The sequence below is a fragment of the Pristis pectinata genome, chromosome 11 (assembly GCF_009764475.1).
Source record: "Pristis pectinata isolate sPriPec2 chromosome 11, sPriPec2.1.pri, whole genome shotgun sequence".
Taxonomy (NCBI): Eukaryota; Metazoa; Chordata; class Chondrichthyes; order Rhinopristiformes; family Pristidae; genus Pristis; species Pristis pectinata.
Window position 1 is genome coordinate 84,907,987 of NC_067415.1, and position 13,977 is coordinate 84,921,963.

At 47.6% G+C, this 13,977-nt stretch overlaps 1 protein-coding gene across 1 annotated transcript in view; it reads right to left on the bottom strand.

The window, feature by feature from the left end:
* The window catches only part of LOC127575669 (dedicator of cytokinesis protein 9-like), a 189,008-nt gene that overhangs the window by 75,697 nt on the left and 99,334 nt on the right, over positions 1 to 13,977 (bottom strand). The window contains 5 exon segments of the mRNA XM_052025558.1: positions 3,771 to 3,882; positions 5,137 to 5,220; positions 5,379 to 5,525; positions 11,123 to 11,194; positions 11,589 to 11,714. Of these exon segments, the coding sequence (XP_051881518.1) occupies positions 3,771 to 3,882; positions 5,137 to 5,220; positions 5,379 to 5,525; positions 11,123 to 11,194; positions 11,589 to 11,714 (541 nt within the window).

Consider the following 13,977-nt stretch of genomic DNA (forward strand, 5'->3'; position numbering starts at 1 on the left):
CAAACGGCGTTACCAATGTCCCTGTAAACCCACACACCCCCCCTCCTCCCTGTCAACCCTTCCAGTGTTGGGGGCAGAGAGTCTCTGGAAACCACAGGGTGGGGGGGGTTGGTCCAGTCCCCACACCCCTCTACCCAAGGGGCGATGTGGAGACTGGACCACCAGAGGAAACAGATCCACATTTGAACACTCCGGAAGTTCCAGTCCATAGGGAACTGGCACAGGGGCGGAGACGAGCCCTGGGGCAGAGCAGCCACGACCACATTGAATGGCGGGGCAGGCTCGAGGGGCTGAGTGGCCTACTCCTGCTCCGAGATTTTTATGTTCCTACCCCACTCTACTGGAGTCAATGGAACTGAAGATGGAGGGAGTGTACAGAAGCCACGCTCTCCTCACACGCCCACGCAGCGTTGGGCATCCTACATCTCCCCAACTCAAATGACCACAAGTCACTCCCCAGTTCCACATCCAGAAGAGTGAGAGACAACAGCTACAGTCCCAACCAGGAACTTCCACAATGACTGTCCGAGACCTAAGGGGATATTGGGATAATCCCATTGAGGGGATAATGGGATAATCCCGTGGGCAGCACAGTGGTGCGGCTTGTAGAGACCCGGGTTCAAAGCTCTAGAGACTCCAGTTCAATCCCGACCTCAGGTACTGTTTGTGTGGAGTTTGCACATTCTCCCTGTGACCGTATGGGTTTCCCCCGGGTGCTCCGGTTTCCTCCCACGTCCCAAAGACACACTGGTTGGTTGGTTAAAAACAACAGGGGAGACTCTCCCACTTGCAAAGTCAACGGCAAAGATGGACAGGCCTTGAGGTTGCGCAGATCCCTGATCTCCGAGGGTTAAACTATGAGGAGAGTTTTCCACCAAAATAGAATCTAGGAGTTGTTGAGATGATTTGATTGAAGTTTAGGGCACCACCAGGCAAGGTGGGAAGGATCTACGTCCACTGGTTGGGGAGACCAAGGTTTGGCTGCTCAGGTCTGAGAATGTGAGCCAGGTTATCACCACGACACTCCAAGAGCAGGAGAGGCTTGGAATGGGAAAACGGATGCCGGGCCAATTGTTTAGGTTTAAAGACGGGGTCATCCACAGTGGTGATTTGGTCTCAGTGGGAGGACGGCCAGGCTTGGGGGGTGCTGAATGGGTTTCAGCTGTTCCCATTCCAGCAACCGATGAAGGGAGTACAGGGGTGGGGAGACTGAGAGAGAGAGGATTAGATGATCTCCCAAAATGCATCCATGAACACAGGCGAAAACCATCAGGGAAATCCCAAAAGCAAATGAAGTGGGCTAAAGACTTAACAGAATCTAGAATCCCATTGGGCAGTGAAGAAACTGGTTGCATTCTAATTGGTTGCGTGAAGACAGGGCATCGTGGTGATGGACATGCCGTGTGACCAATGGCAGAAGCGTAGGGGCAGGGTTCTGGTGTTGGTGTTGGGTCATACCTGGTTTTCAACAACCTGCCCCACCAGGGTTTGCTGAATTAGGAAGGAAGGGAAAGCAAAGAACTGGAAAGAACTGCTTCCGGTGGCACGGGTACCAAACCCCACAGGTCCATAACACCACCAGGGACCCGAGATGTCCAGGTGCCCAGCAACTGGAGAAAACACGGTGCCAATTCACAAATTCAAGGGCAACAGGATGATGCTGAAAATGGTCTCAGGGCTGAAAAGGTTATAGTCACAGATAAAAACACACATCAAACACAAGCGTGGCCCTGTTACTGTAAGACCCAATGAATGATCATTCATGATCCAAAGGCCAGGAAGCTCCTTTCACACCCTCTCACCTCCACTCCAGCTAAAGTTCATAGCCCGAGCCAAATTCATCCACTCCAATTGATCTAAGGATTCTTTATCAAATACAGTTCAACCTTCCCACAATATTCCAGCTCTCAATAAGATTAAATTGAGGAAATATAATTATGGTCCCAGATTAAAAACACAAAGAGCTACATTTACAGAGAATTGTCCGGGATGAGTGACAGGGAAATTGACTGTCCACCCTAACCTGTGTTCACCCACAACTCCTCGCCTTTCCTACCAAAAGTACCAACACAGCCCTTGATTCCCTTGTGTGTTTATATAGCCTCTCCCTGAAGGAATACTGGAGCTATGTAACCTTGGTGAACAACTGGAAGCTGGTTAACTATCTGAAAGGGCTGTGAGGAGAGGGCAGAGGAGTGAGGGTCAGCTGGATTACTCTTGCACAGAACCGGTCTCTATGGGCTGAATGGCCTCTTTCTGTACCGTAACAATTTTTAACAACTTTTAAAAGACAGTTGGACAGGTAAATGGATAGAAAAGGTTTAGAAGGTTATGGACCAAACGTTGGCAAATGGGACTGGCTTGGATGGGCATCTTGGTCAGCATGGACCAGTTGGGCCAAAGGGCCTGTTTCTGTGCTGTATGACTCTATGTATTCTTCCTGTGACTCTGTGAATGCTACTTCCCACAGCCTCTCGTTTCACCTTCTTCCCACTCTCCTGACAAACAGATTTCTCTCCAACTTCTCACTGAATTTATCAGTGACCATCTCACCACTGGCTTTCCCTCCATTCAGCGAAGAGTGACGTCTCTCCCTCTGTCCTCTCTAAACCCGCTCGTAACTTCAGGGCCTTTTCTTTCCAAAGACGAGTGCCCCACTCTGTTTAATCTTCCCTGATAGGAGCTTCCACTCCTGGTATCACCCTTGTGAAGCCTCTCTTTGAAAACCTTCCCCCAATGTTGCTCCATCGCATTCAAAACCATGCTCAGTACTCCTACTGTCGTTCAACCAAGGTTTAGTACAAGTCTACTGTCACCTCCCTACTTTGTACTTCTAGCCCTCTGCAGAATAAACCCCAGGGGCCTGCTTATTAATCTGCATCACTGATTTTAATTCTGTTTTTTATTTATTCACAGGATGTGAACACATCTAACACATTTAGTATCCAGTCCCAACTGCTCCTGGCACTGAGAGGCTTGACTTGTTGGGACATTTTCACTGGGGCCTGGAGCCAGACCAGGAGAGTATGGAGTGGGTTTTATAGCAATCTGGTTACTAAACTGAGACTGGCCTTTTGTTTTAAAGTACTTTAACTTAAATTCCTATTTTCCTTGGTGAGCCATGATCAACATTCCTGTAACAACCACTTTTTTCCTGCTGTATCCAAATCCCCATACTCCACTTCTTATTTTCACCAGGTACTTGGAAAATGAAAAAAAATAGTTCTTTATCCCCTCACTTTGGAAAATGGAATATGTGAATTATTGTGAAAAGGCAGAGTTTCCACGAAGGAATATTGGACAAACATTTGCTTAAATCTGCCAACTTTATGGGGCAATAAAGTAAATTAGGTGTAGCTATTGATTTATTATGACTGCAATTTAGCATTAAAATCATTTTTGAATTTTTTATGATTTATCTTTTCAATGTCAGTGGAAATAAAACTAAAAATTAAAAAGAAACATTTAGAGGGGAGAGTCGAGAGTGTAACTGGTGCTCTGGCGAGGGTGCAGAGGTTTGGTAATAAGCAAGCACAATATGCCAAACCTACCTACAGAGGCAGAACATGACTCCACACTTGGCGAAAGAAATGCTGATTAATAAAGAGGAATAAAGTAGAGGAAAAACCACAAAAAGAATGAAGCAATTGTTAGCAAGAAGCATTTCTTAAAAAAAAATTATCAAATGAAAGTTAAAGATCAAAGCTCGACAGTACTGAGACAATCAACAATCCACAACAATCCACAAGAAACACATTAAGGGGAATTACCTTGGTACCTCTGAACCCTGCCTTTCCCAAAAGGCATCGGCAAGTTTAGGGGAATGAAGTGTTCGTGGTTGCAAATAACCCGCAGAAATTCAAACTTCATCTCAAAGAGTGTCTGAAATAAAACGGTGTAGTTAGAGGGCCAGGAAGAAGATGGTTTGCATTCGTAAACCGCATTTAATCTTCAGACTTATGCAGTGGTGACAGAGTGTGGTAGAAATACGTCCTGTAATGCTGGTGCTGAATGCTATGTCGATTAATTGAACTCATAATGTCACCAAGTCATAGAGACAACCCGCACAGAAACAGGCCCTTCGGCCCAACGAGCTCTTACTGACCATCGGCCACCCGTTTACACTAACCCTAGTTTTTACTCTCCACCCATTCCCAGCAGCTCCCAAGATTCTAAATAAATTAATCGCTGAATAATTCTGCAAACTGAGGGAAACTATTTTCAAAAATTTACATGTCATTTTAGCAGCTGTGAAGACTACTGAACACCCATTATACAATTACTCAGGAGGTCAGGCAGCATCTGCAGGGAGACAAAAAGAGTTAATGACCTTTTTATATCAGATTTCTAACATCTGCTGTACTTTGCTTTGGTTCCACATTACAATTGTTTTACAATTACATGCAAAAGATGCTTAGAAATGCCACCAAAGATCACTTCGTCCAGTGTCAAACAAATGACTAGAAAATGAGAAAAACATTGCACGTGCTGGAAATCTGAAATAAATACCGTGGAAAATATCTGTGGAGAGAGAAACAGGCCGACATTTCAGGTGAATGACTTTTCATCGAGTTATAAGGAGAGACTGGATATGCTGGGACTGTTTTCTCTGGAGCATCAGAGCCTGAGAGGTGACCTTACAGAGGTTTATAAAATCATGAGGAGAATAGATAAGGTGGATGGTCATGGTCTCTTCCCCAGGGTAGGGGAGCCTAAAACCAGAGGACACAGGTCTAAGGTGAGAGGGGCAAGATTTAAAGGGGACCTGAGGGGCAAGTTTTCCACACAGAGGGAGGCGGGTATACGGGACGATCTGCCACAGGAAGTGGTAGAGGTGGGGGAACAACTAAAACGTTTAAAAAGGCATTTGGACAGGTACATGGATAAGAAAGGTTTCAAGGCTTATGGCCAAATGCAGGCAAATGGGACTAGCTCAGGAAGGCACCTGGATCAGCTGGGCTGAAGCGCTTGTTTCTGTCCTGTATGACTCTATGACTGAAAGGTCATGACCTGAAATGCTGTCTCCAGTTCCTCTCATCACCAGATGCTGCCTGACCTGCTGAGCGTTTCCAGAGATTTTCAGTTTCTGTTGTTTGGAAAATGAGCTAAGGACACGACACAAGAAATCAGATGTACCTTTGGGCTCCCTGGACTGAACCATTTTATGTAATTGTTGATTTGCTTGAAAACAAATCCTCTGTCCATCAGTGAGAAGCACCTCTGCAAATAAATCAACAAAAAAATTAATTCCCAGATGGAAAATCGTGCTTAGGTGTTTCCGCAGTAGCTGAGTTGCAATATGCTTCTGGAATTCATGTCTTATAAAATTAATTCAAGATGCAAGTGGGAACTGAGGGAGAAGCTGAGATGGTTCCCACCTTAATGAAGACAGCGAGGCTGTGGTTTGCATTCCGAGCCTCTTCTGGTTTGTCCTTGTACTTCTGTGTGATGTGCGGCATTAACAGGTTAACAAGTGTCTCCACTGTGTGCTGGTAAGAGGCAGGGAATCGCTGGTTCCGGAATAACTAGATAAACCAGATGAAGAGTAAACGTTCAGAACATAAAATCAGTAATTACTGCTTGCATTGCAAAATCTCTCCCTTCTTCACAAACTTCTTCTTCCTCCTGATCACTGCGATCCCCTCCAGCCCTACAACACTTGGTTTTCTGGACTCTTGCTCATCCACAAATTTAATCGCCCCACCAGCAGTGGTCATGCCAGTAGCTGCTTGTGCCCCCAAGCTCTGGAATTCCCTCAGTCAACCCCTCCGCCTCTCTTTCCTTCAAGATATTCCCCCAGCTTTGGGTGACAGGATCGCTCTCTGAGAGACTCGCATTCTGTTTGATGAGTTTGATCCTACAAAAACTCTCCGAGATGCTTTACTGGGTTACAGGCAAGTTGCAGTTAGGCTGGATGGGGTACAATGCAGTTCTTAACTTTTGTTTAATCTGTTTATTGTTCAGGCTCTGAGCACTTCTGGCGAGGCTGACGTATATTATCCATCGCTAACTACCCTTGAGCTGAGTGGCTTGCTGGCCATTTCAGAGGTCTTTTAAGAATCAAACACATTGGTGGGTCTACAGTCAGGCAGCCCAGATCAGGCAAGGACAACAGAACTCCTTCCCTGAAGCACACAGTGAATCATAGTGTTATGACGACAATCCAGTGTTTTCGTGAACATCTTTAAAAAAAACTCCAGGTTATTACCTCAATTTAAATTCCACAGGTGCCGTGATGGGATTTGAACAAGTCTCTGCACTGTCTGGAAATACAATGACTTAGCCACTGCACCACTATCGTAAACACGTTCTCTATTAGATTCAGCATTCTTGGTGGGAATTACAATATTTGAAGGAGGGGGTGAAAAATTCACATGGGTGTTCGAGCCGAGTACCCACTGTGGTTGAAACTTGGAGAGAGAGGAGGGTTCACCCTGGCTGAGAATTCAACACTTGACACCCAGCACTGCTGCTACAATTCACTCAAGGCCAGGTCCCAGCTGCACAAAAAGCAAACACACCTCGCCAGTGGGCTCCAGTGCAGTACTGAGGGAGCACCGCACCGCCAGAGGCCAGGCATTAACCCCACACCCACTCCCAACTCTGACCCACCTGGTCCTTGAAGGACCTCACTGCACCATTCAAAGAAGAGCCAGGGAGCCTTGGGGCCAACATTTATCCTTCAATGTGACCAAAGCAGATTTTCCAACCATTGTTAGGTTGCCATTTGTGGGATCTTGCTGTGAGCCGCTTGCCTGTCAGATTCTCCAGAGTTACTTCGCAGTTCCCGTGAGCCCAGGATGTCCTGATGCTTCTCAGCCAACAGCTCCTTGTTGAGGTGCAGGCACTGTTGCCATGGAGTTGTGCACCACAGAAACAAGCCTTTCGGCCCACCACGTCCGTGCCGACTCTTTTGCCCATCTACGCTAATCCCACTTACCCGCAGTAGGACTATTCTTCTATGTCTTGTAGCTTTAACTGCCTCTTAAACGTAGTGCCTGTATCTGATTCCACTACCTCTTCTGACAGCATGTTCTAAATATCAACCCCTCTCTGTGTAAAATGAAACTTACCCCTCAGATCCCCTTTAAATCTCTTCCTCTCACCTTAAACCTATGCCCCTTGTTTTGCTACCCCTACCATAGGGAAAAAAGGTTCTAACTATCTACCCCATCTATACCTCTCATAATCTTTTATACCTCTCTCAGGTCCCCCCCTCAGCCTCCTTCGCTCCAGGGAGGACAAGCCCAGCCTGCCCGATCTCTCCCCACAACTAATGTCCTCCAATCCAGGCAACATCCTGTCGAATCTCCTCTGGAAACGTTGCAACGCTGGGAAATCAGCAGCCAAGTCGCACACAATAGACCCTTACAAACAGTGAGTGATAACGATCAGAGGAACTGTTTTGTGGAGCTGGCTCAGAAATAAACACTGGCCAAGAAGCGGAGGAGAAGTGCCCCGCTCTTTGAACAATGCAATGGGACATCCAACTGTTTGCTGATTTTGGGGTCCGATTTTGCAATCAAAGGGACTTGGACTCACGCTGCTTCCAAATCAGGAGGCTTCAGCGTCACATTTAATGCTTCCTCTTCCGCAGTTATAAGCGACTTCATTCTTTCCCACAAAACGGCCCTCAACCACAACAAATGTGGCAGCGAGGCAGAGTTCAACAATAATTCACTCATTGGGTTTGTATAGCCTGACAACTGTTCACCAAGTGGCAAGGCGAGAACACAGAAACAGATGTACTGACGTTTGTCACCTCAACATATGTCCAGTGCGAGCTGCAGATTAGAGGCAACTGTTGAAAATGACTAGTGCCTCACACTGAAATATTCTGATCCACCTATTCAGCAAACAGCTGTGTGCAATAATTTATCAACATGCTCACTGAGATTAGGCAAAAGGAAAGCATTCACAGCCTGCCTGCTTCGTGCCAGCCTCTTCCCATCTCTATCTCCCCTCAGTTTCTTCTCCCACTCCACCCCCACTCTCATCTCCTTCTCTTCCCCTAGGTTTCCCCTTATTTCTGTGGCCCTTCACCCCTTCCCCTCCCCTCCCTCTGGTTCCCCATCTCCTTCCATGGTCTACTATCCTCTCCTTCTTCTTCAGCCCTTTGCCTCTTCCACCCATCACCTCTCAGCATCTGACATCACTCCCTTTCATCCCTCCCCCTCACCCACCTACTTTCCCCCTCTCACCCAGCATGCTCCTCCTCCTCTACCCCCCCCCCACCCTCCCCCCAGCCTTTATATTCTGGCTTCTGCCCTCTTCCTTTCCAGTCCTGATGAAGGGTCTCGACCCAAGACATCAACTGTTTATTTCCTCCATAGATGCTGCCCGACCTGCTGAGTTCCTTCACCATTTTGTGTGTATTACTCCTTCTCTTCTCAGTGTCTTTATCCAGCTTCACGAGACCAATCTCTGCTCTCCAACTCAACGTGTGCTCCGTTCTCCCTACTCTCTGGATTCCTCAGCAACTTCCTTCTGGATTTATCCAGCAAGTGCAGAGTCAGAGGGTAAGGTAGGAGATTGGGTTGTGAGCTGGGTTCAGGGCAGTGAGTGGAAGGAATGTCTAAGCCAAAAACTTGGCCATTTGGCCAACCGGTGTTTATCTGCCTCCACAATCTCTGGAGAAAATTGCTTTTCCTGAATTCCCATATTGGACTTACTGGGGACCGTCTTACACTGGTTCCACCTGCCAGTTACCCTTCACACCCTCCTTGATCCACCTATCACCTGCCAGCCCCTGCTTCACCACCCCTTCCCTCCTCTTCATACTGGCCATCTCCCTTCTCCACTCCCAGTCCTGATCCAGGGTTTCAGACCCAAAATGTCGACAATTCCTTTCCCTCCACAGATGCTGCTCTACCCACAGAGTTCCTCCAACACTTAGCTTTCTGCTCCAGATTCCAGCATCTGCAATCTCGTGTTACTGTATCACCCTGATGGCTCCTAATTTGGGAGATCAATCACAAAATTTTCATTATCTTATTTAAACACCTTTTATTATTAGGGAATTCGACAGAGGATAACGCAGGAGAGAGAAGAAAAAACCATTCAGAACCTCCTCAGCTCTTCCATACAGTAAAAGTAAAATTCACCATCCTGGACAAGGCATGGTGCAACTGTTTCGGATCCGTTCTGAGGTGCTTCCCTCAATTTATCTCTAATAATTTTCAATCAGCTAGAGGCTCTGGCCAACGACCCTCAGGTTGACTTTGGGAAGTTTGAAGTTTTCCTCAAATCCTGGCCTTTGGGAGTCAGCTTCAGCTGGCAGGTTTACGCATGCGATTGGACTGGAGAGAGGTACAGAGGAGATTCCCCAGGATGTTGCCTGGGATGCAGTGCCTCAGCTATGAGGAGAGACTGGGTTTCTTTCTCCTTGAAGCGAAGGAAGCTGAGGGGGGACACAAAAGAGGTGTACAAAAATCATGAGGCGTACAGGTATAGGAAACGTTTCCCCATGGCAGAGGTGTCTATGACCAGAGGGGATGTGGAGGAAGAGGTTTAGGGGGGATATATTGAAGAAACTTTTTCCAGCCAGAGAGTGGTTGAAAGTTGGAACGGACGACCCGAGAGGGTGGCGGAGGGAGGTACTCTCCCAGCAGTTTCCACACAAGGGCTTGAAATTACCAAGGCAGAGAAGGCCAGCGACCAAGAGCTGGTAAGTGGGATTGGTATTGATGGATACTTGATGGTTGGTATGGACGTGGTGGGCTGAAGGGCCTGTTTCTGTGCTGTATGGCTCTATGACTCTACACTTAGTCCACAACAAGGCTGCTTCCACGGAGCCCTCTGGGATCCAACCTCTGCACTCCCATCACGTCACACTTGCCTCTGGGGACAAGCTCAGCCAGTCTGATCTGATGGTGGTTGGAGGAACAGACTACTCTCCAGCTGAAGTATCAAAGATGTGCATGAGGACAAAAATAGGAATCCTAGTCCATGTTCCACCCTTGCATTTGCAGAACATCTTTAACCGAGTCCCAAGGCATTTCACAGAAGAATCTTAAGTGGGCACTTCAATTCTAAGGCCAGGTTCTCAATTTCACATCGGTTTAAACCCAATGGGGTTTCAGTGAGAACACCTTTCATTCTTCTGAACTCCAGTGAGTGGAGTCCCCAATCTATTTAACCCTTCCTCAGAAGAACAACCCTCAGGTACCCAGGATCCTCTTGTGAACCTTCCCTCAACCACCTCTTATGAAATAATATCCTTCCTTAAATAGAAGACCAAAATTGTTCAGTACTCTAGATGTAGTCTCACGAGTGCCTTCTACAGTTGCATTCTGTACCTTTATACTCCAAGCCCCTTGAAATAACATGCCATTAACTGCTGAACTTGGGTGCCAGCACAAGGACCCTGAAACCTTCCTGTGCTGCAGCTCTCTGCATTTCTCTGTTTAAATAATACTCTTTCTTTGTTCTTCCTTCCAAAACAAACTTCTCATTTTCCCACATCATTTGACAAATTTATTAGTTTTTTTTCAAGAAAGCCTTGATCAGAGTTGGATAGAGAGCACCTAATAGATATATTGCATTTGGACTTCCAGAAGGCATTGACAAACTTGTTGAATTTGTCCAAGTAACTTACCCTTCATTAAGCCATGTTCTGTTTGATTATGTTATAATTTCCATATGACCTGTTATTAGGTCCTTGTTTGATTAGAGTCAAAGAGCATACAGCACGGATACAGGGCCCTTCAGCCCAACCAGTCCATGCCGACCACGGTGCCCACCCAGCTAGTCCCAATTTCCTGCGTTCAGCCCATATCCCTCGAAGTCCTGCCCCTCCATGTACCTATCCAAAGTGCTTCTTAAATAAAACCGTTGTACCTGCCTCACCCACTTCCTCTGGCAGCTCGTTCCAGATTCTAACATTTTTCCAGAAATAAATGTTCCCTTTTGAACAGAAGTATCACACTGGTAGTTTTCCAATCCTCGGACACTTCTCCAGAACCTAAGGATTTCTGAAAGAGTGGAACTATCTTGGTGACCACGTTGGTGAGCTCAACTTCACAGAAGTAAAAGATCAATTAAAAATCTCCTTCCAGCCTGAATCTCACCATGGTCGACAGAAGCCATACAACACAGCAACATCAGACAAGTGACCCCTTACCTTCAGTTTGTTGGTTTCTATAAGATGCTGTGCCATTGATTTTATCAGCGCCTCCAGGAAAAACCAAGAATACTAGAAGCAAACAGAGTCTTTATTTAGAATAAAGAATGTAAATTTCAAATGGTATTAAAAGATGAGGACGATCAGTAAATGTTCTCAAAGAGCATCAAATAATCAGCTGGCTACAATCACAATACAAGGCACCACACTAGCTGAACATCGTGGACGTACCTATTAAAGTCTTAGCATGGATGGTGTGGTATTGTGGAGGTGCAGAAAATTAATGGTTAAATTTCCTGGACTAGTAATCCAGAGGCCAGGGCATCCCACAGCTGGCATGGTGGGATTTCATCGCTGGTCTCTGGACCACTGGTGCAGGCCACTGGATATGTATCCAGGGCTCCGTACCCTGTTCCGTCACTCGACGTGCGATCACCAAGTTACAAGAGGCTGAAGTCAGATCTACCTTGAGCAGCTTGTTGCAGGTGAGAAAGTCAGCCGTGGTCTTCAACAGAACGGTCATGGACTTGGTTAACTCCTCGTGTACGGTCTTGCACTTCGATGAATTCCAAGGTTCAGTTTTGAAAACGAACTGAAGACATCAAACAATTGGCAGGAAGGAAAGGATTAGTTGCTGCTTGTTCATCAACATCTCACCCAACCCAATAATCCTCTGAGCAGCTGTAAACCAGCTGTGTTAATACCAACATAACACAACTAACATAAGGGCTTTGCATCGGAGCTGACAGAACCTTGCTGTGATTTCATGCAACCTTAACACCCCAAGCTCTTACTACACCTGCCAAACATATTCTATGCAAGGTTCAGTATGTGTTTCAGGGAAAAAAAAGCAATTATAGAGTGTCTCTCACAAAGTAAAAGGTCCCAGATGCATTTTGCAGGAGAGGTATCAGTTACTGACAGTCAGTTACACAGGACAATATTAAAACAGGTAATGCAGTTTTTAAGATATGTCAAGTCAGAGAGAGACTGAGGGTCAGAGGGGTATAGGGAGGGAATTCCAGAGAGGACCCAGGCAGCTGAAGGCACGGGCATCAAAGAAAGAGGCAGTTAAATTTGAGAATGAGCAAGAGGCCAGAATTGGAGGAGAGCAGAGTTCAGAGGAGAGAGGGGGTAGAGAGAGGGGCGGGGAGGAGAAAGAGGATAGACAAAGAGAGACAGGGAGAGAGAGAGAGAGAGAGACGAGAGGCAGGGAGAGACAGAGGCAGGGAGAGACAGAGAGGCAGGGAGAGAGAGAAAGAGAGAGAGAGGGAGAAAGAGACAGGGAGAGAGACGGGAGAGACAGAGATGGGGAGAGAGAGATGGAGAGAGGGAGAGAGAGACAGTGAGGGGAGAGAGGGAGAGGCAAGGGAGAAGAGAGAGAGGGAGAAAGAGAGAGAGACAGGGAGAGAGAGAAAGACGGAGAGAGACGGGGAGGGAGAGAGACGGGGAGAGAGAGAGAGACGGGGAGAGAGAGAGAGACGGGGAGGGAGAGAGACGAGGAGAGGGAGAGAGAGACGGGGAGGGAGAGAGAGACGGGGAGGGAGAGAGAGACGGGGAGAGAGAGAGAGAGAGAGGGAGAGACAGGGAGGGAGAGAGGGGGGAGAGAGGGGGGGGGAGGGGGGGGAGGGGGGGAGAGGGGGGGGAGGGGAGGGGAGGGGGGGAGAGGGGGGGGGAGGGGGGGAGAGGGGGGGAGAGGGGGGGGGAGAGGGGGGAGAGGGGGGGGAGAGGGGGGGGAGAGAGGGAGAGGGAGGGAGGGGGGAGAGAGGGAGAGGGAGAGGAGGGAGAGAGACGGGGAGAGAGAGAGAAGAAAGAGACAAGAAAGAGAGAGACAAGAAGAGACAGACAGACAGACAGACCAGAGGGCATAAGTGGGACAGTGTAAGTTAGGGCAGTGGTGGTGAGTTTCAGATGTACTCATGTTGCAAGGTCTAGGAAGGCTGGTCCAAAGGGCGTTAGTATGATTACAAAAGCCTATCCACCGTCAAATCACATGCAAACAAATCCATAGAATCCTGGAGAGATCCAGCAAAGAAACAGGCCCTTCAGCCCAACGAGTTCTGTACTGACCACCAATCACCCATCGACACTAGTCCTACATTTGCATCAACCCCCCTCCAGATTCCAACACGCCTTGTACACACTGGGGGAAATTTAACAGGCGTCCAATTAACCTATCAACCTGCATGTCTTTGGGATGTGGTCACAGGTCTCCCACTGTGCCACCCTCAATTTTTCGATTCTGCCACCTCGGTTCTGTAACAATAAAACCCTTTGCCCAACAAAACCTCACCTTTCTCAGTTTGAAACTTTCACTTGGGGAGCAGAGCGCTCCAGGTTCCCACCGCCGAGTGTGGGGAAGAGTTTCCTGATATTACACAAGGGTGGCTGACCTGCCCCCTTGTTCTGGACTCCACCGGCCAGAAGAAATAGTTTCTCTTTGCAAACCCAATCCTTTAATCATCTTAGGGCACGGTAGCGTAGGCAGTTAGGGCGACGCTATTACAGCGCCAGCGATCGGGGGTTCGATTCCCGTCGCTGTCTGTAAGGAGTTTGTACGTTCTCCCATGTCTGCGTGGGTTTCCTCCGGGTGCTCCGGCTTCCTCCCACGTTCCAAAGACGTAAGGGTAGGTTAATTTGGGTTTAAAATGGGCCGGCGCGGACTCGTTGGGCCGGAAGGGCCTGTTACCACGCTGTAAATAAAATTTAAAAATTTAAGTTAATTAAAATCCCCCCCTTTTAATCATCTAAACTTGGGGGAGCTTTTCTAACCTTTGGGCCTCTGTATCTCAGGAAAGGATGTGCTGGCCCTGGAGAGGGTCCAGAGGAGGTTCACGAGGAATGATCCCGGGAAT